The sequence below is a fragment of the Panthera leo genome, chromosome E2 (genome assembly GCF_018350215.1).
Source record: "Panthera leo isolate Ple1 chromosome E2, P.leo_Ple1_pat1.1, whole genome shotgun sequence".
NCBI lineage: Eukaryota > Metazoa > Chordata > Mammalia > Carnivora > Felidae > Panthera > Panthera leo.
This window is the reverse complement of record NC_056693.1, coordinates 4,825,325-4,852,292: the sequence shown is the minus strand read 5'-3', so window position 1 is coordinate 4,852,292 and position 26,968 is coordinate 4,825,325. Positions and strand designations below refer to the sequence as shown.

Sequence of the window (26,968 nt, the reverse complement as noted above, 5' to 3'; positions counted from 1 at the left end):
TCATGGTAATTTGTCAAAGGTTATTTCACCCTGTGTAGCCTGTCATATGGTATTCTTGTCATCACCTATTTGTGGGTGAATTTATATTCTTTTTGTGAAGCAAACAGGTTTTTGAATTTAAGGTAATTTTTTTTCTTACCTTGGGTTGGTAATCTTATTTATGTGAGTTCTTCGTTCCAAAACCCTGGGAAATGAGTATGAGATGTTCATTTATCGAGGAGGGTTTGGTTGCTGGGTGAGCCTTCCTGGGAGTAGAGATTTTTCTCTTCTTTTGCATTATCTAAAAAATAATATTACAAATAATATTGGAGGTGAGGGCACAAGTATACACAGCAGAGTGGGAGATAGTAAAGAAGGCTGAAATAGAGGCTCTGAGGAAAATTTGACGGGCCAATCATTTGCATTTGTGTATTTGGTCAATTTGAATGTGTAGACTGTCAATGGACATCCCAGAAACGGAAGATGAGATGTGACATATTACCTTGGAGGCACAGTTTGAACCATAAAGGTGAAACTGCCTCCCCAAACTGTAAGTCTGAATGTCAGGAAAGTATGTAAGTAAGTCTCTTGTATATGTAAGTCTGAATGTCAGGAAAGTATGAATGCCAACTTGGGCCACCCAGCAGGTAGAAAAGTCAGGAACTCTGTTCTCAAAAGGGAAGATCAGAGATTAACAGTGGAGCTGTGGAGAACAATTTTGTGGTGTAAGGGGTGTTTTTTTTTTTTTTTTTTTTTTTTAATTTTTTTTTTTTTTTATTTTTGGGACAGAGAGAGACAGAGCATGAACGGGGGAGGGGCAGAGAGAGAGGGAGACACAGAATCGGAAACAGGCTCCAGGCTCCGAGCCGTCAGCCCAGAGCCCGACGCGGGGCTCGAACTCACGGACCGCGAGATCATGACCCGGCTGAAGTCGGACGCTTAACCGACTGCGCCACCCAGGCGCCCCTAAGGGGTGTTTTTTGACAGAATCTGAAGGGAGAAGTCTCTGTTAGTCTCTTCATGCTCCATGTAGGCAGAGATACTATTGGTGGTCCATAATGTGGGGCAGCTGAGCTGTGTACCCACAATACTAGGTCTGAAGTATGAAACCGGCAACTGGGAACGTGAGAAGTTCCACTAGAGAGGTGGGACTGATGGTTGGCTTATGAGTTTCTACTACACAGGGTTGTCCTGGGTAGCCAGACCCCACTCCCCATCCTTCTCTGCGGTCCTGTGCATTGTGGGAAGGGCCTCATCCGGCTGCTGGAGGGCTTCACCTGCATTCTCTTTGTGAACATGTGGCAACTTTGGCAACAGGAAAGACAGAATTGGGAGAGGACATCAAAAACTCTTGGTATGAAAAGGGGGTCTGGGTGACTCAGTCAGTTGAGTATCCGTCTTTGACTCAAGCATGATTTAGCAGTTTGTGGCTTTGGGGGCTGCTTGGGGCTCTGTGCTGACAGCTCAGAGTCTGGAGCGGGCTTCAGATTCTGTGTCTCCTTGTCTATCTACCCCTAACGCACGTGCACTCTGTCTTTGTCTCTCTCAAAAATAAATGAACATTAAAAAGAAGAAGAAGAAAAACTCTGGGTGTGGTTACAACATTGTTCAGAGGGAGGACTGGTCTGGACATAGACTCTGGTGTCAGTTTATCAAAAATGTGAACTCAGGTGTGTGGGCTTGGTTGAGATGGGTTTCAAGGCTGGTGCCCTGGAGAGCTGGGATGGTGGGAAAAGGAGCACACGAATGCAGGTTTTGGCCCTGGAGGAGCTGTTGGTGCCGCCCATCCTTTGTGCACATGTACAACATTTGTTGGGGAAACTGTCGGTGCAGGAGGTGTGGATAGCCTTTACCAAGAGTGAAGTCTGGACAAGGGAGGGCAGAGTCACTCTGGTGTCCTAGGTGCCTGTGCAAGGGGGATGGTGAGATGCTGGGAAAGGTGTCATCCTGAGTCTTCTGCCCAAGTTGCAAGGGGGCAAGGTATTCAAGCCACGTGTGAAAAGCGATCAAAATAAAAAGGGGGACTGTGTAGGGTTAAAAGATGAACTGATGTACATTCCAGTTTTCAAGACTTCATTTGGCTCTTTGATTTGTCTATTCAAATAGTCATGGTCTTTCTGTAGGAAGTTGTGGTAAGATTTTTACAGAGGCGATGTGGAAACAAAGCAAGGGCAGTGTTTGATTGGATATATCTTAAGCATTCCCCTTCTTTTTGGGAGTCCTAAGTGACTGCAATTATTTGCTCATATTTTTTTCTATTCAAGTGCAATACTGAGAATTAAGTTGTGGTTTCCTTAGAGAGGCTACCAAAGCATTAGAGCCTCCTCAGGTTATGGCTTCACTATTTATTTAACAGTGGAAACACATTTGGTAGGATACTACCAGATTTATGTTTTTTGTTTTTGTTGCTGTTATTGTGTTTTTTGTTTTTCTTTTCTTTTCATTGTTTTTGTTTTTGAGAGAGAGACAGAGAGAGAGTGCAAACAGGGTTAGAGCGGCAGAGGATAGAGAGAGTCTTACAAGGCACCATGCTCAGAGTGGGGCCCAACTCACGACTGGATCCCACAACCCTGAGAATATGAGCTGGGCTCCAGATTCCAATTAGTTTTCATCTGACTGAACCACTAGGGCACATTGTTTGTTTGTTTGTTTTAATCCATTTACCAGTGTGATTTAGCAAGTGTCCACCCATTGTAAGAATGGTTCTTATGGTACAACAATCCCTGTCCCAGAATCACCCAATTAAGTCACATGTATACAAAGCAAAGATCCACATTTCAATGTGTGTGTGATAACAGAAGACAGATACATTTAACCATGCAGTTGTATAAAAAAGTGTGTTTCCACATGGAGGTTTTTCTTACAATTACCTTGGGATATGAGGTGTTTCTGTGTTGCAGTAGATCCGTTTCTACCTGTGTGAAAATATCACCTTCATGTAGCATGGTTAAGGAAAGCATTTGATTAAGTTCGATGTGACAATACTTATGTAAACGTTGAACCAAGTGCAAAATATTTTAGTGTCTTTGTGTTAAACAATTACAAATGCAATTTACATACACTGTGAAACTGCATAGTAGGCAGGATCCACCTCAACCTGACAAACTGTTATGTTTGAAGATCGATCTATTATTGATGTAGGTAATTAATGGAGATTTTTCTTGATTTAAATATTTTATGAGTTTATCGATTTCATTTTACTTTTAATGACATGCCAATGTGTCGTTGTTTTCTACCACTACCACAATCAATTGCATGCATTGAGGAGCTATAAAAACATAATTCTGTTGTTAATAAGCCTGAAATTCAGTGGACTTGGCTGAGCTTTCTGTGGAGGACACTCTAATGTTAAAATGAAGGCTCATGAGGCATTGGATCTACTTGGGAACCTCTACAAGAGCAGTCACTTCCAGGACCATTCAGGTTGTTGGCAGAATCCATTTTTTGTTACCATGGTTTCCACATGATCTCCATGGGCACACCTTGTGCGTGGTATGTCCAAAGAAGAGAAAAAGTGTTGAGTCTCACTGTTTACTCAAGATTTCAACTGTGGTCCTTCATTGTCTATTCAGTTGAAAGGCTTACTGGGTGTTTTATAGAAGTAAGGTTTTTGCCTCATGGGCTGAAATTGGAAACCATTCACAATTGTGAATCAAGTGCAAATCAGAGAATTAATGGGTAGAATGAATTCATGACATACAATGGACCCTGCAATTGTCATCTCCCCCAGCTCCACCCCTCTCCTCCTTTCTGTCCCACATTGTGACCTCAATCTCTCCACTCCTGGAGCCTATAGATATCCATGAACCCTGACTTTTCTCTGCAAATGACACTTCTAGTCTGCATTGCTCTTCTCAGTCCATCAGATGCATTTTTTTATTTGGCTATGTTTATTTAATTTTGAGAAAGTTTGAGCAGAGGAGGGGCAGAGAGTGAGGGGGACAGAGGATCTGAAGTGGGCTCAGCCCTGACGTGGGGTTCAAACCCATGAACCGTTAGATCAAAACCTGAGCCGATGTTGGACACTCCACCTACTGAGGCACCCCGGCACCTATATTTCTTTCTCACCTAAAAAAGAAAATAACATGTTCATTTCCGTTGGAGAAAGCGTGAGCAAGGGACAGGCAAAAGGAGAGAGTGGCAGGGGATCCGAAGCTGGCTCTGCATGACAGCAGCAAGCCCTATGCCATCAGGTGTATTTAGACCTCTAAACCAACAAAGCACGTTTCACGTGATCCCAGAGCCCTCATCCCGAATTTCCTCCCCTTCCACTGCCCCTTAATACTCCATCTCCATTCTTTCCTCCCTCCCCATTCCAATACGTCAGCCCACTTCTTGTGTATTTTATGTCCACAGCTCTCGTATACCAGCCAACATTTATCAGGAGTCCTTAGTTTCCTCATGACCCTGCACTTATTATCCCCAACCCTATACTTCCTGACTCTTTCTCATGATCCCTCTAGCCTCCTGATGCCCACCGTTCTCCCAGCTGTCAAGGTCACCATTCACCCATGCTAACTCCCTGTGCCCATGATGTTTCCTAGGCATCATCTTTTCTTTCCACTCTTTCTCTGGTTGAGCACTGAATTCTCTCCGGACTCCATTCACAGGCAACTACCTCCTTTCCATCCATATGTTCTTTAACCCTTCATAGGCAGAAAACGTTTGTATGCTCTCAACCCAACCTTGCCACTTCACTGCCTTTAGCCAATTAATTTGTCATCCATTATCCCCCTCCTTCCTAGGATTTCTTTTACCCTCTCATTCTCTCCACCCATATAGCCCAGCCTTACTGTCCCTTACACTCCACTCCCAACCTCAAACTGGTAGTGCACCTTAACCCCTCAGTCATATTTCACAACCTAGTGCCTTTTAGCCTTAGTGTGGGTTACATAGCGTGCGTCAAATAAATATGCCCGAGTGCTAACCCTCAGTACCTGTAATAGTACCCTTATCGGGCAGTAAGCTCTTGGCTTTACATTAAAATGAGGTCATGCTAGATATGGGTCAATTTTACTCCAATGTCTGGTATCCTTATAAGAAAAGAAAAATGAAGACACACACAGAACAAGGTGTGATGATGAAGGCAATGGTGGAGTGAGATACATCGACAAGCCAAGCCAGGCCAGGGACAGCTGGCAGTCCCCAGGAGTTAGAAAGAGCCAAGTCTCACTTCTTGAGGTACAGTGTGGCCCTGCCAACTGCTCGCTTCAGACTTCAAGAACATCCAGAACTGTGAGACAGTAATTCCTCAGTGTGCTTAGACTAAGAGACCAATGCAGCATTGCTCATTTTAGCCAGCCCATATTGTATATATGCAGCATATTATCTACACACTGACTATGGACACAAGTTATTTTCATGTCTTGGTTATTATGAATAATGGGGCATGTTGCGTAGTTTTTACATATTTGTGAGTTTTCTAGTTTTGTCGTTTTACCTGACTCTAGTTTCATGCCATTGTGGTTGAAAAGCTGCTTGATGGGATTTCACTCATAAGTTTATTAAGACTTGCTTTGTGTGCCAACATATAATCTATACTGGAGAATGTTCTGTGTCCGTGTGAGAAGAATGTGTTTTCTGTTGCTGTTGGATGCAATGTTGTAGGTCCGTCTGCTGAATGTCCTTGAAGTCCGATGTTTCCATCTTGATGTTGTGTCTGAATACTCAATCCATTATTGAAAGTGCAGTGCTGAAGTCCTGCTGTATACATATACAGGTGCTTTTATGCGGGGGGGGGCGGGGGATAAATATTTATACAAGTTCTATCCTTTGGTGGAATTCATTCCTTTATTTTTGGAGTTTTGTTCTTAGCAAAAGCTGCTTGTATTTATTTCAAAAAACTATAAAAGTTGACTATATATCTATAAAAGAAAATTGATTTAAAAATAAGTGATGTGTATATATCCAAATGTGACCAGATCAACACAACAATTCAATGCACAATAAGACTATTATGTAACTCGTGGAACAAAAAGCAAGACACAACTAAATGGTTTCTCAATACAAATGCTACACACATTTACAAACCTACAGCTGTAATGCAACACAAAGAAATCCTAAGTCCATGGGATAACTACCTTTCTCCTACATTAAAGGAGTGAATGTCTTCTATGTAGTAAAGAGACATATGATGTATAAAAACCTTAGTCACATGTAATGTAATCTAAAATGTGGGACCCAAGTGGAATGTAAGATTAGCTTATGGGAAGATGTACATTTCAGAAAGAACTCAACTTGAAATAAATCTGCTATATTGACACGGTGACCCATAAAAAACCCATCATTGCAAATGTATACACAGAACTGCCCAGAAATATCAGAAATCTTACTGAGAGGTATTATGGTTGAAATAAAAAATAACTTGCTTGATGGGTTTAAAAGAGCAGATAACAATGAAATTCATATAACATGTGAGTGAAAAAAACTGCAAGATATAATAGCATGTTTGAAAAGTGAATAATCTGGGAAAGATGTATTAGCCTGTACAAGTTGGTTTTGATGAACTATTGGCTGCTTTTTCAGTAACTTACCAAGATTCTCATTGCAACAGTATTTTCCCACACACTTCAAAATCTGGAAGCAATAGTCTTTCTCACATTGTCATTTAGCGTTCTTTTTTTTTTTTTTCCCCAGCCCTCTAAAAGTAGCAATCGGTTTTTGAATATCAAGTAGCCATTTCGAGGAGTCATAAGATACGGATGTTCAGAAACATAACACAAACTACAATTCAGGCATCTGCACAAACACCACCCACACTTACGGAAAAAGGTGTTTCTTTTCAATGTGTCAGTACGTGAGTTAAAAAACCATACTATTATTGTCTTCCAAAACCAAAACGGGGGCAAACTTTGTTGCCATTCTGCCAAACAGCACATTAACTAAAAATTCTGCACAAACTGACCCGTTTGTTTAATACTGACCTTTGCCGCGTCTTATTATAGTCCTTGCATTCAAGTCTATTTTGTCTGAAGGATAGCTACCCCATTTCTTTGGGTTTCCAATGGCATGCAATATCGTTTTGAATATTTGCACTTTCAGGCTGAGTGTGTTCTGAAAGCAGATGGGAGTCCCATGAAGGCAGCATAGCATTGGGTCTTGGATCTCTTTCCATTCAGCCAATCTCTATCTTTTGATTGGGGAATTTAGTCCCTTTATATTTAAAGGAAGTATTGATCCAGACATGGAGTTACTGTTGTCATTCTTCTCATGGTTTTCTGGCTACTTTAGAATTCTTGCTCCCTTTCTTCTCCATTTTCTCTTTACCTTTGTGATCTGATGATTTTCAAGAATAGTAAACCTTGATTCTTCTCTCTTTATCTTTTGGGTATCAATTAACAGTTTTGCTTGGTGGTTACCATGAGGACTCAGAAGACATGACAGTCTATTTTAAATTATGTACAGCTTAATTTTGCCTACTGAAATTCTTTCAGGCCTGAGGTGATTCTTCAAACATGTGAATGTAGAATCCTAGCCATCTTAGGAAGGTTTTGCTCTTCTCTTTCTGATATCTGTGAACATTTCTTCCTTTCAATCACATCAGTTGATATTCTGTACTTGTAACTGTTGCTATGATGAAACTGCATCACGTTTTTCAGTGGACTGACCCTCTTTCCCTTAAAGACCATTTAGTACAACTTTTTATTTGTAATACGCACTTGTAGTTGAAATAAATGGACAATGGTATCCTGAACACCTCTTTCATGATAATTACAGCAAGGTTAGAGGCACAGAAAGTATCTCCATTTAGATTTTATTCAACTCTTCTTCACCTTCCATGGAAAATTACATATGTAGGAGTCCCACCTAAGAAAAAGGGAACTCATATCATTGATGTAGCAACACTCAGCCACGTACATTCACATGCCCACTAGGAATAAATGAATTTTCTGAAGTGATTTGAGAATAAGAAGTATATTGATGTTTACTAGTCACAAATCTTAAAAAGGTTAATGTAAAAACACTGAGATTATACCTATGCAAAAATCCATCCCTTTTACCATTTAAAGCATAATAGCATATACATCATCTAAATGTTTACCTTTGTATTATTCCTTCTAATAAGTATTTTGATGTAATGTCTGAATACACTGACTTATTGCTTTCTGCTGTGAATCCTGTGACACGTGTTGACATTTTATGTTCAGTTACATATGTTTTTAAACGTACTTTTCTTTCAACTTACTTTCCTTTTGGTACTCTCTGATGTTTTCCAAATGGTGTATTTATGAAGAAGGGCTTTCCTCATGCATTAGGTTTGTATGGTTTCAACTCAGCATGCATTTAGAGATATTGAATAAGGATTGAATTCCAGCTGAAAACTTTGTCATTCAATTTACATTTTAGATATTTCCTCTGATATGGGAATTATGATGTTGAATAAGTTAGGACTTCCACCTAGGGGTGTGCCACATTCATCACATTTTCAATGTTCCTCCTATGTATGAACAATGTGATGGTGAGTAAGACTTCAGCCAAGTGAAACGTTTCACCACATTCTCTACAATTGTAAGGTGTCTCTCAAGTATGAATTTGGTGGTGTGGAATGAGGCTTGAGCACCATTAAAGGGCTTCCCAGACTCTTTTTTTGTGGAAAATCATCTCTATAACATATTCTCTGACAAGAAATCAGGGATCAGCATTGGTTAAGGTCTTGCCACATTGTTTACTTGGGTATCGTTAATCCTCAATGTGGATTCTGTGATGTGGAGTAGCGATGAGCCCTCCTTAAATGTTCTCTTACAGTCTTGGGGTGCCTGGGTGGCTCAGTCGGTGAAGCATCCAACTTCACCTCATGTCGTGATATAGCAGTTTATGGGTTCGAGCCCTGCATCAGATTCTGAGCTGTCTGTGCCGAAACCTCGGAGCCTGGAACCTGCTTTTCCTTCTGTGTGTGTGTCTGCCTCTGCACCCTCCCACTCATTCTATCGAAGAAAAACTTTTTAAAAAATGGGGGGAAAATTCCTTCACAGTCTTAAACTCTGTAACATTTGCTCCAAGATGATTTCTGTAATCTTGAATAAAGGATGATTGGTGATTAAAGTCTTTTGCACACGGTGCATTGGTAAGGTTGGCTCAAGTATGAATTCTGTGATGCTGATGAAGTTGTGAGCATTTGGTAAAGCCCTTGCCACATATCTGACATTGGTAAGGTTTCTCTCCAGTATGAATTTTGTGATGGCCATTAAGGTTTGACTTAATCCTAAAGGCTTTTCCACATTGTTGACATTGGAAAGGTTTCTCTCCAGTATGAATTCTGTGATGGTCATTGAGGTTTGACTTCAACCTAAAGGCCTTGCCACATTCTTGACATTTGTGAGGTTTCTCTCCACTATGAATTCTCTTATGCTGACTAAGGGATGCTTGCTGGCTAAAGACCTTTCCACATTCTTGACATTTGTAAGGTTTCTCTCCAGTATGGATTCTGTGATGCTGAGTAAGCCTTGAAGGTAAATTAAAGGTTTTGCTGCATTTGTTACATTGGTAAGGTTTCTGTCCGGTATGAATTAAGCGATGTAGAAAAAGGGTTGAGTACCTGCTAAAGGCCTTACCACATTCTTTACATTTGTAAGGTTTCTCTCCGGTATGAATTATGTGATGTTGAGTAAGCTGTGAGTACGCTTTATAGGCCTTGCCACATTCTTTACATTTGTGTGGTTTCTCTCCAGTATGAATTCTGTGATGTTCAGTAAGTCGTGAGGAACACTTAAAGGCTTTTCCACATTCTTGACATTGGTAAGGTTTCTCGCCAGTATGGATTCTGTGATGCTGAGTAAGGGATGATGGGTGGATAAAGGCCTTGCCACATTCTTGACAGTTGTGAGGTCTCTCTCCAGTATGAATTCTGTGATGTTGACTAAGGGATGATTGCTGGGGAAAGGCCTTGCCACATTCTTGACATTTGTAAGGTTTCTCTCCAGTATGCCTTCTGTGATGCTGAGCAAGGGATGATCGGTGGCTAAAGGCCTTGCCACATTCTTGACATTTGTAAGGTTTCTCTCCAGTATGTATTCTGTGATGCTTAGTAAGGGATGATTGCTGCTTAAAGGCCTTGCCACATTCTTGACATTTGTAAGGTTTCTCTCCAGTATGCGTTCTGTGATGTTTAATAAGGTATGAGTGACATTTAAAGGCCTTGCCACATTCTTGACATTCATAGGGTTTCTCTCCAGTGTGGATTCTTTGATGCTGAGTAAGCAATGATTGCTGGGTAAAGGCCTTGCCACATTGTTGACATTTGTAAGGTTTCTGTGCAGTACAGATTCGCCTGTCTGCATGGAGTGATGACCCATCCTTAAAGGTTTGACCACCTTCTTCACACTTGTCAATTTTCTTTGCAGTATGCATTTGCTGATGTTGAGATAGTGTTGAGAGTCTGACAAAGGTTTTGCCACATTCCTTGCAAATGTACCTTTTCTCTCCAGTACCACTTGTCTTATACGTATTTAGACTTAACGATTGACTAAACATGTTCCCAGATTCATTACCTGTGTATGGGTTTTCCCCCACACGAATCCTCTGATGATCAGCAATACTGGAGGACTGCTTCAGAGCTTTCCCACATTCATCATATTTAGAAGTATTTTCTCCCCTCTGCATTCTCTTACTCTTGGTACGTTTGGAGTTTGGGTAAAAGACTTCCTCATCTTTATTAGATTCAAAATGGTTTTCTTGCAGAGTCCTCAGATGTTTGCTAACATGGGAGCCCTGGTTAGACTGTGTCTCAGATTCACTGTATTGAGCCAGTGTATCTCCATTGAAAATGCTCTGGTAATGTTGCAGGGCCACCTCCTCTATGAAGCGCCTCCCAAATTGACACATCCTAGGCCTTTTATCTTCATTTTTGAATCTCTGAGTTTTAGAACTATTTGACTGAAAGGTCAATCCAATCCCACTTTCACAATGGCTCAAAGCATTGTTTTCATTGTGGATGGGGTAACTTTCCAAATGTTCCAAATTTTCATTGCACAAATATGTATGTTTGTGTATTAGATTGGAACTTCTTACAGATGCACACTCCTTTGCACAAATAGTGGATGTACAAAGGGCGGTTTTCCAAGATGTTTTATGTCCTTCACCACTTGCGGCCGTGAGGTTCTTATTATGGGCACTCATCTCAATTGGACCACGTCCTTCATAAAACTTCTGATGTGCTTCATTCTTTCTATCACTGTCGCAGTTTATCAAGTGTAAATTCTCAAGGGCATGATGTTTCCATGTACCCAGTGACACATTTTGTAAAGAGGCTTCTATGCATGGCTTTGGCAGGAAATTCTGGGTGCCATGTGAAGATATAGCTGAAAGATAGCAAATAACAAAAAAAGGAACATCATTCCAATTACTACTCTCACATGAATGTACTGACAACTTCTAATATACAACCTTCAAATCAGTCAGAGAATGTCAGGAAGATGGTTGAGAAGGATTCATCGGGAATTCATTCTTCCTTGACACAGAAACTTACATACAACGTGTTGAAGACATAGCCTTATAGATCATCCTGCAGTTGTTTAATGGTGTAGCACAAATCACATTCCTGTGTCACAAAGAATCAGGAAAGTATCCTATGAGCCAAAATTTAGAAGGAAGGACATTTAATTTAAAAGACAAACAGAAATTATGAAAATACGATATAGCAAAAGTAGGAATAAAACAACAGGACGAGTTTGTTTTCAGAAATAACCCAAAAATTTTACAGATCTATAACACCATCAAGTAAGGATGAATAATTGAAGTTCTCCTAAAATCAGAAGTGAAGAAGTAACGTGACACAGTACATGTGATATAGATATAAAAATAATTATACTTGGCACAAAGAATAATTACATGCTAACAAATAGGTATCCAAAAAAAAAAAAAGTACCTATTTCAAAAAAAGGAATAACCTACCTGACATCATCATGGAGAAAAGAACATAATGAAAGAGGAGCCTGGGTGGCTTAGTTGGTTGAGCGTCCAACTCTTGATTTTGGCTCAGGTCATGATCTTAGGGTCATGTGATGGACCCCCGTATCAGGCTCAACCCTAAGCAAGAAGCCTGCTTAAGATTCTCTCTATATATACCTCTGTCTTTTCCCCCACTTACTGACACTCTCACACTCAAAAAAAAAAAAAAAAAAAAAAAAAAAAAAAGAAAAAAAGAAAAATATCAACGGATCTACAACTACTAAGTAGATTAAAACTGTAATAAATAAACTCCCAATGGGGCGCCTGGGTGGCTCACTTGGGTAAGCATCTGACTTCAGCTCAGGTCAGGATCTCACAGTCCATGAGTTTGAGCCCCGCATCAGGCTCTGTGCTGACAGCTCAGAGACTTGAGCCTGCTTCGGATTCCGTGCCTCCCTCTCTCTCCTCCCCTCCCCTGCTCATGCTCTGTCTCTTTCTGTCTGTCTCTGTCTCAAAAATAAATGAAAACATTAAAAAACATTTTTTAATTAAAAATAAATATAAAAATAAATTTCCGGGGCGCCTGGGTGGTTCAGTCGGTTGGGCAGCCGACTTCGGCTCAGGTCATGATCTCGCGGTCCGTGAGTTCGAGCCCTGCGTCGGGCTCTGTACTGACAGCTCGGAGCCTGGAGCCTGTTTCAGATTCTGTGTCTCCCTCTCTCTGACCCTCCCCCGTTTATGCTCTGTCTCTCTCTGTCTCAAAAATAAATAAACATTAAAAAAAATAAAAAAAAAAACCATTTCCAACAAGGAAAATGCTTATACCAGATGAATTCACGGGATAATTCATACACACACATGACAAAGTACTTGAAATCTCCCCAGACATTTCTAGGGAGTGAAGAGAAGGGAGATTATGAAAACCCTTAATCATACCAGCCTTAACAGGTTATCAAAGCTGAAGGAAGATGCCAGAAGTATAGAAGACTATGAATTACCATCTGTGGGGAATATTCATGCAACGTCCGCCATAAAACTAAGCAAATAGGGGAGCCTGGGAGCCTAAGTTGGTGAAGCACCCGACCCTTGACTTCAGCTCAGGTCATGATTTCAGTCGTGAGATCAGGCCCCATGTCCAGTTCATTGCAAACTGAAAAACCTACTTGGGATCCCCTTTCCGCCTCACTCTCTGCCCCTCCCATTGTCCTCTTCCTTCCTCTCCCTCTCAAAACAAATAAACAAATGAAAAACAAACTGAATCAAAAGCACATTTTACCATTTTACGACATAATCAACTGGGAATTCTTCCTGAAATTCAAGAGTGTTTCACCATATGGAAAACTATCGAGTTGGGACTGCACATTACAGACTAAAGATCACAAAGAGAGGATTATCTTAATTGATACAGGACAGGAAGTGAGCATATTGGACACCATTTCATGATTAAAGATACTCAATAAGGAAGAATCCAAGGAAACTACTTCATCCTAATAAAGATCATGTATGTATGAAAAGCTGAAATCCAACATAATCGAAGAGAAGGCCAAAAGCTCCTCCTATAGGATCACAAATAAGATATTGAAGCAACTTTCCCATGTCCATTCCACACAGTACTGGCACTATTCAGAACAATTAGGAAAAAAATACATAAAAGGAAACCAAATTGGGGGCACTTGGTTGGCTCACTTAATTGTCTGACTCTTGGTTTTCTTTTTTTTTTTTTTTTTTTTTTTTTTTTTTTTTTTGACTCTTGGTTTTCAACCTGGCACTATGTGAGTTTGAGCCCCGCATCAGGCTCCATGCTGACAGCACAGAGCCTGTTGGGGTTCTCTCTGTCTCTCTCTCTCCCTTTCTCTCTGCTTCTCCCGACTCCATTCTCTCAAAATAAATAAACTTAAAACAATTCTAAAATGGAAACAACTTGGAAGAGAAAAAGCAAAATTATTGCTGTTAGAGGATGACATTATCTATACAAAATCCAAGGAAACTTTTTTTTTTTTTTTGGTAATCATTATTATTCATTTTTTCCTAATTTTTCTACTAGACCCTCCACTTTCAATTTTTTATGCTATAAATGATTGAGTTAATTATTGTATTTCACCTTTTTCTTTTATTACACCTCAATCAACAAAAGAATGAAGAAATTTAGCTAAAATTCTGTAAAAGGAAATGCTAAAGAAAAATAAGAAAGAAGTAAAATGAAGACCCAAATAAACATAACATTGAAAGTAATTCTGTTTCTCCAATACAACAAACAAACTTGACAATACTTTAAATATATTTACAGTGAAAAAAAAAAACCCACCAACGAAAAAGAAAAATGGAAAAGAAAACGAGGCAACAGTTACACACAGAAACATATAGTGTGATAAACGATTCCTAAAGCAAACATACACTAACATATTAGACAATTTGGAAAAGACCAAGACCACATGCCTTCACTGGTCAATGGACCAAACTTTTAAACAAGTAATTCCTTGGATGCCCCGGTGGCTCAGTTGGTTTAGCATCCAACTGTTGGTTTTGGCTCAGGTCATGATCTCACTTTGTGAGTTCCAGCCCCACACTGGGCTCTGCACTGATAGTGGGCATCCTTCTTGGGATTCTCTCTATCTCTATCTCTCCTTACCTCTTCCTTCTTATCTCTCCTCTCAAAATAAATAGTTATTAAAAAGGTAATGGAGAACATTATATTTTTTTAAAAAAGCAATTGCTGATAAAATTCATCAAAATTCTACAAATAATAGAATACAGGGAACCCATTGAAAATCATTCTAGGTGGCAGGCATTACCCTGGTACCCAAGAGGACATAACCACAATACAAGAACAAAAAAAGGCTAGTTTGTCAAATATAAATATTGCTACACTGGCCTTCTTTTGACATCCATTTGCATGATAACGTTTCTCTAGCCCCTCACTTTCAACTGGCAGACAACTTCAGGTCTAAATTGAGTCTTTTGTAAGCAGCAGGTTAACCGGTTTGGGGTTTTTTTAATCCATTCAGACACCCTATGTGTTTTGATTGCAGTGCATAGTACATTTCCCTTCAAAGGAATTATTGACTAGATACCTATTTGCTGCCATTTTATTATTACTTTTGGCATTGTTTCTGGAGATTGTTTTCTGATACTTTCTTGTCTTTCTCACTTCTGGTCTCTCCTCTGAAGTCAAAGACTATCCTTAAACATTTCTTGGAGGACTGTTCCAGTGGTCACAAACTCCTTTAGTTTCTGTTTGACTGGAAATCTCTCTCTCTCCTCTAGTCTGAATGATAGTCTTCCTGGATAGACTATTTTTGGCTGCCTATTTTCCCCATTCAGCATTTTGAATCTATCATGTCCCTCCCTCAGGGTTGCCAAGTTTCTGTTGAGAAATCTTGAGCTGGCCTTATGCTTTTCAGGATGGGTGAAATACTTCCTCTGTGTTGCTGCTTTTAAGATTTTGTCATTATCACCGTAGTTTGCTAATTGGATTCCAAAATGTCTTGGTGTTGGCCTCCTTTTGGTGATTTCGATGGAGTTCTGTGCCTCCTGAATCTGCAGGTCTGTTTCCTTCAACTGATTAGGGATGCTTCCTTCTATTATTCCCTGAAGTAACTTTTCTGACCCCCTTGCTCATCTTCTTCTGTGACCCCTGTAATATAAATCTTATCACTTTTGAGGGAGTCCCTGATTTCCTAAGGCTATTTCATGTTGCATAGTTCTACTCTGTCTCTCTGTCTCTCTCTTCCTTAAGTTTCATTATTTTCCATTATTTTGTCTTTAAGGCCACCAATTTGCTGCTCTCATTCTTCCAACATGCTGTTCATTGAATCAAGTGCATTTCTCATCTCATTTATTGCATTTTACATCACTCTTCCTTTGCTAAGCCTCTTATCTCTGTAGTAAGAGCCTCACTGCTGTCTTCTTTTCACAAGCTCAGTGAGAATCCTTATGACAGTTGCCTTCAATTTTCCATTTGGAATGTTACTGATACAGTGTTTCACTGAAATCTCTGGCCACGGCCATATCTTGTTGTTTCATTTTGGAAAAATTCTTCCTTCTTGGCATTTTGTCTACATCTCCACCACCCTCTGTATGTTAAAATAGCCACTTATGTCTCCTGCTCTATCTTTGACGCCAGTGGTCTGCAGAAGCTCTCCTGCCAGTGTTTGGACCCTGTCCTCAATGGGGTGAGTTTTGACTGGTTATGCTGTGGTCTGCTTGTGAGATGAGACCAGACATCAACTCCACCAGAACTGAGGCCATGCAGAACTGTGTGGTCACATGTGGTGTGGGCAGCAGATTATGCAGGTCCCCTGAGGTAGGGGCCAACCTTGCTGGGATTGAGTCAGGCTTGACTGAGAAGGGCAGTTCCACCAGAGCATAGGGGCTTGGGGCCTGTTGTAAGCAAGGCAGGCAGCCAGTGTCCCTGCTGAGTCCTTTCTCTCAGGGTGCTCTGTGTTCATGCTGAGGAACATGGGAAGGAAATGGAACCAGTCAGCTCCTTTGTTCCCCATCATGCACCTCATTGAAGGGCCCCTAGAATATCAAATAATCTCACTCATCTGTGCCCCAAATGCTCTTCACATTGCTGTTTCCATGCTGTCTACCCCCAGGTTGTGAACCTACCTTCTGTCCAGGACAGTGCAGTACCCTCCTGGACTTTCCACGGTAATTCCGCCGACTTCCAAACTCAAGGCTTGAAGCCACACTGTTTGTAAGAAAGCACAAAATGCAAGCCTTCTCCTTTTCCAAGATAATGACATTAGGGAAATGTTCTCCTTGTGCATTCTTCTTTGGGCTCCACTCTCTCTCATCCTTCTCCACAAACACAGTTCCCTACTTTCAGCAGCACTATAATCTGTTGCTCCCCCAGGCAAATCTCTATACTTACTACAATCTTCGATGTACCTCTTCTCTCTCATCAGCTGGGTAATTCCTCTGTCAGTCTTAAGGTTGCTTTTTGGGATATGTAGGACGGTTTGGTGGTAAGCTAGATGTGTTTGTGGGATGTGATGAGGGTATGGTACTCCTAGTCTGTCATGATACTATCTTCTTCTCTGAAGAATCCCTATTTTTTTTTAATTTTAAATTATTATCTTTTGAGACAGAGTCTGTGTGCAAGTAAGTTAGGGGCACAGGGAGGCAGAGACTCTCAAGCAAGCTGCATGTTAGGTGTGGAGCCTGAGGCAGGGCTTGATCCCATGACCCTGGGATCATGACCTGAGCCAAAATCAACAGTGAGACACTCCACCAACTGAGCCACCCAAGTGCCCCTAAAGAATCCTCATTTTGAAAAACCTGCTAAAACTCAAGCAAATTTTACAAAATTGGAGATCACAAACCCAACAAATAAGAATTCATGGTTTATACACAACAAAGAACAATCCCTCGCAAAATATAATTACAGTTACAGTAGCATCACAAAGAATAAACTACTTAAGACTCAACATAATGCTAGAGGTCAAAACTGGTGCAGAGAAAACTATAAAATATTGTGAAGGAATTGAAAGAAGAAGTAAGTGAAAACACATCCATGTTCTTACACTGGAATACTTCAAATTATCCAACTGTCACTATGCTCAAAGTGATCTACTGATTTCATGCGACCTCCATCAAATTCCCAATGACATTTTTGGCAGAAAGATCACAACCAAATGGAACATTCACATGGGTATGGCAGGATAATATATACCCACAATAATCTTGAAACATAAAGAGTATTCTGGTGGCACCAAACTTCCTAATTTACAACATACCACAAAATCAGTTGTCAGAATAATGTACTACAGAAGAAAACAGACACAGAATAATAAAAAAGTGATGGTGAGCTACGCGTGCACTTCAATGTCAATGTGACATTGTCAGTGTGATGTATGAAAACGAACAGAGCATCTTCTTAAAACTCACATTCGGATTTGGATTTTTATGTGGGGTCTGAGTTTCTACATTTCTCACACACCTGAAACTCATGCCAACATCATCACTTCAAGAACCAGACTTCTATATTCCAAGAAAAAAAAAACACAAGAAGAAATCAGGGAGGACTTTGAACTTGAAGAATAATGAGGAAATTACTAAGCCTCATATCATGAACAGAAGCAACAATTCTCCCTAAACACTTACTACACAGTACAGACCATTCTAACAGTTTTGCATGAATTCACCCATCTATCCCAGTAATCTATGAGAACAATAGTGTTGTTTTTCATCTTTCAAAAGAATATATGGCAAAATTGCAATAATACTATAATATGTGTCTTTATCCAGATTATCCGACTTTAAATTCATCTAAGAGGAACACACCAACCATTTTACAGAGACAATCCTAAAAGTAAGTTTACCGAAAGTTTCAACGTGGTGATGGTGATGCAAATATATTAAAACCATGAAACTGAGTAACATAAAGAGAAAAGTGAAGATTCCACATAAAATACAAAAATTACCAATTGAATACAAAAGAATAAAAGTGATAGAATGAAAAATGTTTACTCTCCCTGAAACTAAGAAATGTTTTCAGTGACATACAGATTATACATCTATTTGTGGAGAAAGGTTTTTGTGACTTGCAAATACACCACAAACACACAAACTCAGAAATACAGAGGAGGACAGAAGGAGGGGAAGATGGCAGTGTAGGAGATGCTGGGCTCACCACGTTCTGCTGATCACTTAGATTCCACCCACATCTGCCTAAATAACCCAGAAAACTGCCAGAAGAATAGGAGAATGGACTCTCTGGAGCCAAGCGTAGACAGGAGGCCCACAGAAGAGGGTAGGAAGGGCGGAGAGGCGGTGCGCACTACATGGACTGGTGGGAGGGAGCCAGGGCAGTGGAGGGGTAGCCTGCCCTGCAACGCAGAGCCCCCAGTCTGACTTGCAAATGTAGAGGGGCTGTACTGAGTGTTTTCTGACAGCCAAGCGGGACATAACATCTGGAATGTCATAAGTCAACAGTTCTTCTCGGAGAGCAGAAGGGCTAGAAATAATGGGAGGAATAGTTGTTGAACCCTGGAGGACAGAGCTCAGCTCACCAGGGAACAAAGGTGCTGGCGGTGCCATCTCCCTCGCCCATCCACCCGCTGAAATTCCAAAGGGAACCAGTTCCCATCACGAAACTTGCTTGAACTGCAAAAACACCCACACTGTGCTTCTATGCAACCATCCCTCCAAAGGGTCTGCCTCCCTCCCAGTGCTGCAGGGCCCCTCCCGCAGCTGGCCTTGGAGCACCAAAGGCAAAGTGAGCTGAGCCTGCCCCTTCCGCCCCTGTGTACCCGGTGGATCCACCCTGGCTAATAAGCCAGATCCCACAGAGGAAGCACCACAAGCCTGGCAGTGTGGAAGTAGTCCAGACAGGGGCCACACCACTACACAGTGAGTCCTGCCCCTGGGAGAGGGGAAGATAAGGTACACACCAGTCTGACTGTGGCCCCAGTGGTGGGCTGGGGGCAGACATCAGGTCTGACTGCGACCCCGCCCACCAACACAAGTTACCCCAGACAGCACAGGGGAAGAGCCCTGCAGTTCTGTGCCACTCCAGGGACTATCCAAAATGACAAAACGGAAGAATTCTCCTCAAAAGAAACGCCAGGAAGTAGTGACAGCTAACAAACTGATCAAAAACGATTTAAGCAATATAACAGAAAATGAATTTAAAATAATAGGGGTGCCTGCATGGCTCAGTCGGTTAAGCATCCGACTTCGGCTCAGGGCATGATCTTGGGTCCGTGAGTTCAAGCCCCGCGTGGGCTCTGTGCTGTCAGCTCAGAGCCTGGAGCCTGTTTCAGATTCTGTGTCTCCCTCTCTCTCTGAACCTCCCCCGTTCATGCTGTCTCTCCCTGTCTCAAAAATTAAATAAACGTTGAAAAATAAATAAATAAAATAAAACAAAATAATAGCCATAAAATTAATCGTTGGGCTTGAAAAAAGTATAGAGGACAGCAGAGAATCTATTGCTACAGAGATCAAGGGACTAAGAAACAGGAGGAGATAAAAAATGCTATAAATGAGGTGCAAATTAAAATGGAGGCGACCACAGCTCAGATTGAAGAGGCAGAGGAGAGAATAGGTGAATTAGAAGAGAAAATTACGGAAAAAGAGGAAGCTGAGAAAAAGATAAAAAAAAAAATCCAGGAGTATGAGGGAGAATTACAGAACTAAGTGATATGAAGAAACACAATAATATACGCATAATTGGGATTCCAGAGGAGGAAGAGAGGGAAAAGTGCTGAAGGTGTACTTGAAGAAATCATAGCTGAAAACTTCCCTGATCTGGGAAAGGAAAAAGGCATTGAAATCCAAGAGGCACAGAGAACTCCCTTCAGACGTAACTTAAATCGATCCTCTGCATGACATCATAGTGAAACTTGCAAAATACAAGAATAAAGAGAGAATTCTGAAAACAGCTAGGGATACATATGCTCTAACATATAAAGGGAGACTGATAAGACTTGTGACGGATCTATCTACTGAAACTTGGCAGGCCAGAAAGGAATGGCAGGAAACCTTCAATGTGGTGAACAGAAAAAATATGCAGCTGAGAATCCTCTATCCAGCCATTCTGTCATTTAGAATAGGAGATAAAGTTCTTCCCAAACAAACAAACAAACACTGAAGGAAATCATCACCACTAAATCAGCCCTACAAGAGATCCTAAGGGGGATCCTGTGAAACAAAGTACCAGAGACATCACTACAAGCATGAACCCTACACACATCACAGTGACTCTAAACCCATATCTTTTTATAATAACACTGAATGTAAATGAACTAAATGCTCCAAACAAAGGCATAGGGTATCAGAATGGAAAACAAAACAAAACAAGACCCATCTATTTGCTATCTACAAGAGACTCATTTTAGACCTTAAGGACACCTTCAGACTGAAAGTGAGGAGATGGAGAACTATCTATCATGCTACTGGAACTCAAAAGAAAGCTGGAGTAGCCATACTTATATCAGACAAACTGACTTTAAATTAAAGACTGTACCCTTCATAAGTATAAAAGAATTGAGATCATACCATGCCTACTTTCAGACCACAATGCTATGAAGCTTGAAATCAACCACAGGAAAAGTCTGGAAAACCTCCAAAAGCATGGAGGTTAAAGAACACCCTACTAAAGAATGAATGGGTCAACCAGACAATTAGAGAAGATATTAAAAAATATATGGAAACAAACGAAAATGAAAATACAACAATACAAACCCTCTGGGATGCAGTGAAGGCAGTCCTAAGAGGAAAATACACAGCAATCCAGGCCTATCTCAAGAAACAAGAAAATTCCCAAATAAAAAATCTGACAGCACACCTAAAGGAAACAGAAGCAGAACAGCAAAGACAACCCAAACCCAGCAGAAGAAGACAAATAATAAAGATCAGAGCACAAATAAACAATATAGAATCTAAAAAAACAGTAGAGCAGATCAATGAAATCAAGAGTTGGGGTTTTGAAAAAATAAACAAAATTGATAAGCCTCTAGCCAAGCTTCTCAAAAAGAAAAGGGAGAGGACCCAAATAGATAAAATCATGAATGAAAATGGATTTATTACAACCAATCCCTCAGAAATACAAGCAATTATCAGGGAATACTATGAAAAACTATATACCAACAAACAGGACAACCTGGAAGAAATGGACAAATTCCTAAACACCCACACACTTCCAAACTCAAACAGGAAGAAATTGAAAGCTTGAACAGACCCATAACCAGCGAAGGAATTGAATCAGTTATCAAAAACCTCCCAACAAATATGAGTCCAGGGCCAGATGGCTTCCCAGGGGAATTCTACCAGACATTTAAAGCAGAGATAATACCTATCTTTCTGAAGCTACTCCAAAAAATAGAAAGGGAAGGAAAACTTCCAGACTCATTCTATGAAGCCAGCATTACATTGATTCCTAAACCAGAGACCCAGTAAAAAAAGAGAACTACAGCCCAATATCCCTGATGAATATGAATGAAAACATTCTCAATAAGATACTAGCAAATCGAATTCAACAGCATATAGAAAGAATTATTCACCATGATCAAGTGGGATTCATTCCTGAGCCGCAGGGCTGGTTCAGCATTCACAAATCAATCAACGTGATACATCACATTAGTAAAAGAAAAAATAAGAACCATATGATCCTGTCAATAGAGGCAGAAAAAGCATGTGACAAAATTCAGCATCCTTTCTTAATAAAAACGCTTGAGAAAGTCAGGATAGAAAGAACACACTTAAACATCCTAAAAGCCATTTATGAAAGCCCACAGCTAATATCATCCTCAATGGGGAAAAACTGAGAGCTTTCTCCCTGAGATCAGGAACACGACAGGGATGTCCACTCTCACCGCTGTTGTTTAACATAGTGTTGGAAGTGCTAGCATCAGCACACAGAAAACAAGAGGAAATCAAAGGCATCAAAATTGACAAAGATGAAGTCAAGCTTTCACTTTTTCCAGATGACATGATACTACACATGGAAAACCTGTGATAGACTCCACCAAAAGTCTGCTAGACCTGATACATGAATTCAGCAAAGTCGTAGGATACAAAATCAATGTACAGAAATCAGTTGCATTCTTATGCACTAATAATGAAGCAACAGGAAGACAAATAAAGAAACTGCTCCCATTCAGAATTGCACCAAGAGGCATAAAATACCTAGGAATAAACCTAACCAAAGATGTAAAATATCTGTATCCTGAAAACTATAGAAAGCTTATGAAGGAAATTGAAGAAGATGTGAAGAAATGGAAAAACATTCCATGCTCATGGATTGGAAGAATAAATATTGTCAAAATGTCAATACTACCCAAAGCTATCTACACATTCAATGCAATCCCAATCAAAATTGTACCAGCATTCTTCTCGAAGCTAAAACAAGCAATCCTAACATATGTATGGAACCACAAAAGACCCCGAATAGCCAAAGTAATATTGAAGAAGAAGACCAAAGCAGGAGGCATCACAATCCCAGACTTTAGCCTCTACTACAAAGCTGTCATCATCAAGACAGCATGGTATTGGCACAAAAACAGACACATAGACCAATGGAATAGAATGGAAACCCCAGAACTAGACCCACAAAAATATGGCCAGCTAATTTTTGACAAAGCAGGAAAGAATATCCAATGGAAAAAAAGACAGTCTCTTTAACAAATGGTGCTGGGAGAACTGGACAGCAACATGCAGAAGGTTGAAACTAGATGACTTTCTTATACCATTCACAAAAATAAACTCAAAATGGATGAAGGACCTGAATGTGAGACAGGAAACCATCAAATCCGTAGAGGAGAAAGCAGGGAAAACCTCTCTGACCTCAGCCGCAGCAATTTCTTCCTTGACACATCCCCAAAGGCCAGAGAATTAAAAGCAAAAATGAACTATTGGGACATCATGAAGATAAAAAGCTTCTGCACAGCAAAGGAACCAATCAACAAAACGAAAAGGCAACCAACTGAATGGCAAAAGATATTTGCAAATAATATATGAAAAAAGGGCTAGTTTCCAAAATGTATAAAGAACTCCCCAAACTCCACACCCGAAAAACAAAAAATCAAGTGAAGAAATGAGCAGAAAACATGAATAGACACTTCTCTAAAGAAGACATTCAGGGGGCCAACAGGCACATGAAAAGATGCTCAAGGCGCTCCTCATCAGGGAAATACAAATCAAAACCACACTCAGATACCACCGCACGCCAGTCATAGTGGCTAAAATGAACACATTGGGAGACTCTAGATGCTGGCGAGGATGGAGAAACGGGAACCCTCTTGCACTGTTGGTGGGAATGCAAACTGGTGCAGTCGCTCTGGGAAACAGTGTGGAGATTCCCGAAAAAATTAAAAATAGCACTACCCTATGACCCAGCGATAGCACTGTTAGGAATTTACCCAAGGGATACAGGAGTGTTAATTCATAGGAGCACTTGTACCCCAATGTTTATAGCAGCACTCTCAACAATAGCCAAATTATGGAAAGAGCCTAAATGTCCATCAACTGACGAATGGATAAAGAAATTGTGGCTTACGTACACAATGGACTACTACTTGGCAATGAGAAAGAGTGAAATATGGCCTTTTGTTGCAACGTGGATGGAACTGGAGAGTGTTATGCTAAGTGACAGAAGTCATACAGAAAAAGACAGATACCATGTATTTTCACTCTTATGTGGATCCTGAGAAACTCAGGACCATGGGGGAGGGAAAGAAAATAAAAAACAGGTTAGAGAAGGAGGGAGGCAAACCATAAGAGACTCTTAAATCTGAGGACAAAGTGAGGGTTGATGGGTGTTGGGAGGGAGGGGAGGGTGTGTGATGGGTATTGAGGAGGGCCCCTGTTGGGATGAGCACTCGGTGTTATATGGAAACCAATTTGACAATAAATTTCATATTAAAAAAAAAAAAGAAAGAAATACCAATAGGCATTGTTTTTGAGTCTTCTATACCATTAAAATCTAGGTCTCCTTTATGTTTTGTGCTGGATTACATTCACAATTTTAAGGCATTTGAACTAATGTGATACACATTTTCTTTATTTGCAGCAACAGAAAAGAGATAAGGAAGAGTATCTATGGGACATGAGGGCAGAATAAAATGGAAGTTTACAGGACAGAGCTCTCATTCACAATCTCTACTTTAAACAGCCAATTCCTACAGCAATCATAGGAGGAATCCTTCATTTTCCAAAGCAGACAACAAACAAGGTGAAATGAAGGAGGAAGCTTCCAGAATAAATGAGATGATTAGTGCACATCTTCCCATAAAGATACTTAATGATAACAGAGAAAAAATATCAACCTTCTAGTGGAGGGATCCAGCAGACAGCACACAGGAAGTAAGGAACCTGTAATGGGTGACACTGGGATCAGGTGGCTAATGTTCTTAAAGGACACAGAACGACAGCTGTGATATAAATGTCCAGAACAAATATGTAAACCACAGTCTAACACCGAAAAGGAAAATAACCATTTTATTCAAATATCAAGCCACTATTCCATGGCAAACAATTCAAATGATCATCTTAGAGAGACTTATGGAGGAAGAAGAGAGAACAGGTAACTAAATGATATCAGGAAAACTCTGCAAGACCAACAGGTCAACCCAAATGATCTACCTCATACCTCATGATGCACATGCCATGTCAGAATTTTGATCTAATAAATCAGAAATGAATCTCATAAAGAGCCACACAGAAAGTGAAAACATTTATGACAAAGGCACAGGAAGTTTCTATTATACAAGAAAAAAGATGAAAATTATGATGTTACTGAGAAATAACGTACCCATTGAGTCTTTATGGCAGGCCGTGAGTTCTAAGTTCTCAGTGTTCTAGTTCCCCTGTGGCATTAATGTTGGTAGGAATATTAGAATACACATGGACAAATTATTTCACCATTGAGGAATGGAAGACATAAATTGGAAATTTCTTATTATCATTCATAAGAAAAATAAGCTTCTGAAGTGAAATAGAGCATGAGATTTTCTCATTTTAGAAAATGCTTTTTTATCTGAGGGAATTACTGAATCTCAGTTTTGTATGATTAAGCCTCAAGCATCAGTGGGGCGCCTGGGTGGCTCAGTTGGTTGACCATCCAACTTCAGCTCAGGTCATGATCTTGTGGTCTGTGAGTTCGAACCCCACATCAAGCTCTGTGCTGACTGCTCAAAGCCTGAGGCTCCTTCAAATTCTATGTCTCTGTCTCTCTCTGCCCCTCCCCCACAATTGCTCTGTCTGTCTGCCTCTCTCTGTCTCTCTCTCAAAATCAAACATTGAAATAAAAACAAAGATTATAGCCTCAGGAACAATGGAAAGCATAAACCGGAAATCACGTGATCCCTGTCTCCAGTGCTCCTGGGATTTGGACACCAAAACCCACTCTGTCCACCACTACTATGACACATTTCTCACGAAAACAGAAACTGGGAATGACTTACAATAGAGTTTCTCAGAATATGGAGAATTCTCCAGGGCCTTCAAAGCAAAGGAGAAGCTTTCAGACTTTGGAGATACTCAACGCACAAGATACTCTCCTGGCACTCACTGTGGATGTGATGGACCATCACTGGAGCAGAACAAAGAATCCCTCGAGAATGTAAGAGTATGATGGGTTGGAAAGCTGATGTCCCGCTATGAGTGGGACAGACATAAAACTGGGCTTCCAAACTAATTTCCATTCAAGGAGAGCTACTTGAGCCATATTTTAAATATTTGCATATCACCACTGTCATCTGTTTTGTTCATGCCCACCTACCTGCTGGTGAGGCTACCGTCTTCTTTCTCTTCACATCCCAGAGCTCCCTCTTTTGTTCCAAAAAAATGACCAGGTGAGGTTTCGACACAATGAGGCCTGATTATCAGGAAAAAAAAAAAAAAAAGAACATGCCTGTTTCTCAGATTCTTTCACCCCAATACTGTGCTCAGTACACGAGAGAGGACATTGTAGAATTCCAGAAAATGATTTCTGAATGCTGTTGCCCACAAGCCCCTTTAGTATACTTGACAGGAATTTCCAACGTTCACATCGTGACCTCACGTCCAAGTACTACCACGACAGGAATGAGTAGCAGTTGGGAGCTTAAGTGGGCGGTACCATTTTATGCCACTCAATGTTTACAATTACCACTCATCTACAGATGATGATGCTCTTACCTCACCGTAAAGAAGGGGAATCTACAGCTGGAAAGGAAACCTCATGAAGATATTTCTCTATATCTACAAACTCGACTTCTTTCTCTGACTGCAGGGATCTGAATCCCAGTCATGCAAGAGGAAGCTTCCAAAAGACAGTCTTCCAAGGAAGGAACAAACCCGCGAGTGTGGTTTGTGAAGTCTGGAAGGAGTTATCCTCACCCAAGAAGAGGAGGTGTCCATAGGTCTCTAACATCACATCCCTGTACAGTTCTCGCTGACTCTGGTTCAGGAATCCCCATTCCTCCTGAGAGAATTCTATGGCCACATCCCTGAAGGTCAGCAGTCCCTGCAACAAATACCACAGTTACCAAGTAGCCATAGGCAGCATTCATAATGGTACCTAAGATGCAAGAGGGAGTTAATGTCACCAGCTGGACCCCAAGACCTGATCTTCACTGCTTACTTGTTGATACCCACTGCCCTCAGTCCCTCATTTTAT

General features: G+C 40.6%; 3 protein-coding genes across 3 annotated transcripts in view; 2 read left to right on the top strand and 1 right to left on the bottom strand.

Annotated features, from left to right (window-relative positions):
- LOC122208768 (zinc finger protein 420-like) overlaps nucleotides 1-7,068 on the top strand; it is a 37,813-nt gene extending 30,745 nt beyond the window's left edge. The window contains exons 4-6 of the mRNA XM_042920210.1: nucleotides 1,650-1,837; nucleotides 5,021-5,214; nucleotides 7,021-7,068. Of these exons, the coding sequence (XP_042776144.1) occupies nucleotides 1,650-1,837; nucleotides 5,021-5,214; nucleotides 7,021-7,068 (430 nt within the window). The remainder of the gene's footprint in view (nucleotides 1-1,649; nucleotides 1,838-5,020; nucleotides 5,215-7,020) is intronic.
- The window catches only part of LOC122208819 (zinc finger protein 679-like), a 123,860-nt gene that overhangs the window by 93,910 nt on the left and 2,982 nt on the right, over nucleotides 1-26,968 (top strand). The gene's annotated exons all lie outside the window — the stretch shown is intronic.
- Nucleotides 9,055-26,861, bottom strand: LOC122208767 (zinc finger protein 726-like). Its single transcript, XM_042920209.1, has 6 exons — nucleotides 26,853-26,861; nucleotides 26,689-26,815; nucleotides 26,106-26,185; nucleotides 16,458-16,476; nucleotides 9,515-10,397; nucleotides 9,055-9,421 (listed from the first exon to the last, which is right to left on the bottom strand). The coding sequence occupies exons 1-6, from the start codon at nucleotides 26,859-26,861 to the stop codon at nucleotides 9,055-9,057; spliced, it is 1,485 nt and encodes a 494-aa protein (XP_042776143.1).

Coding starts and splice junctions, on each gene's coding strand:
- LOC122208767 (XM_042920209.1), bottom strand. Junction 26,186..26,688: donor TGGACACCTCCTCTTCTTGG/GTGAGGATAACT, acceptor CCTGATAATCAG/GCCTCATTGTGTCGAAACCT. Junction 9,422..9,514: donor TGTGGTAAGGCCTTTAGCAG/GTACTCAACCCT, acceptor TTTACCTTCAAG/GCTTACTCAGCATCACAGAA.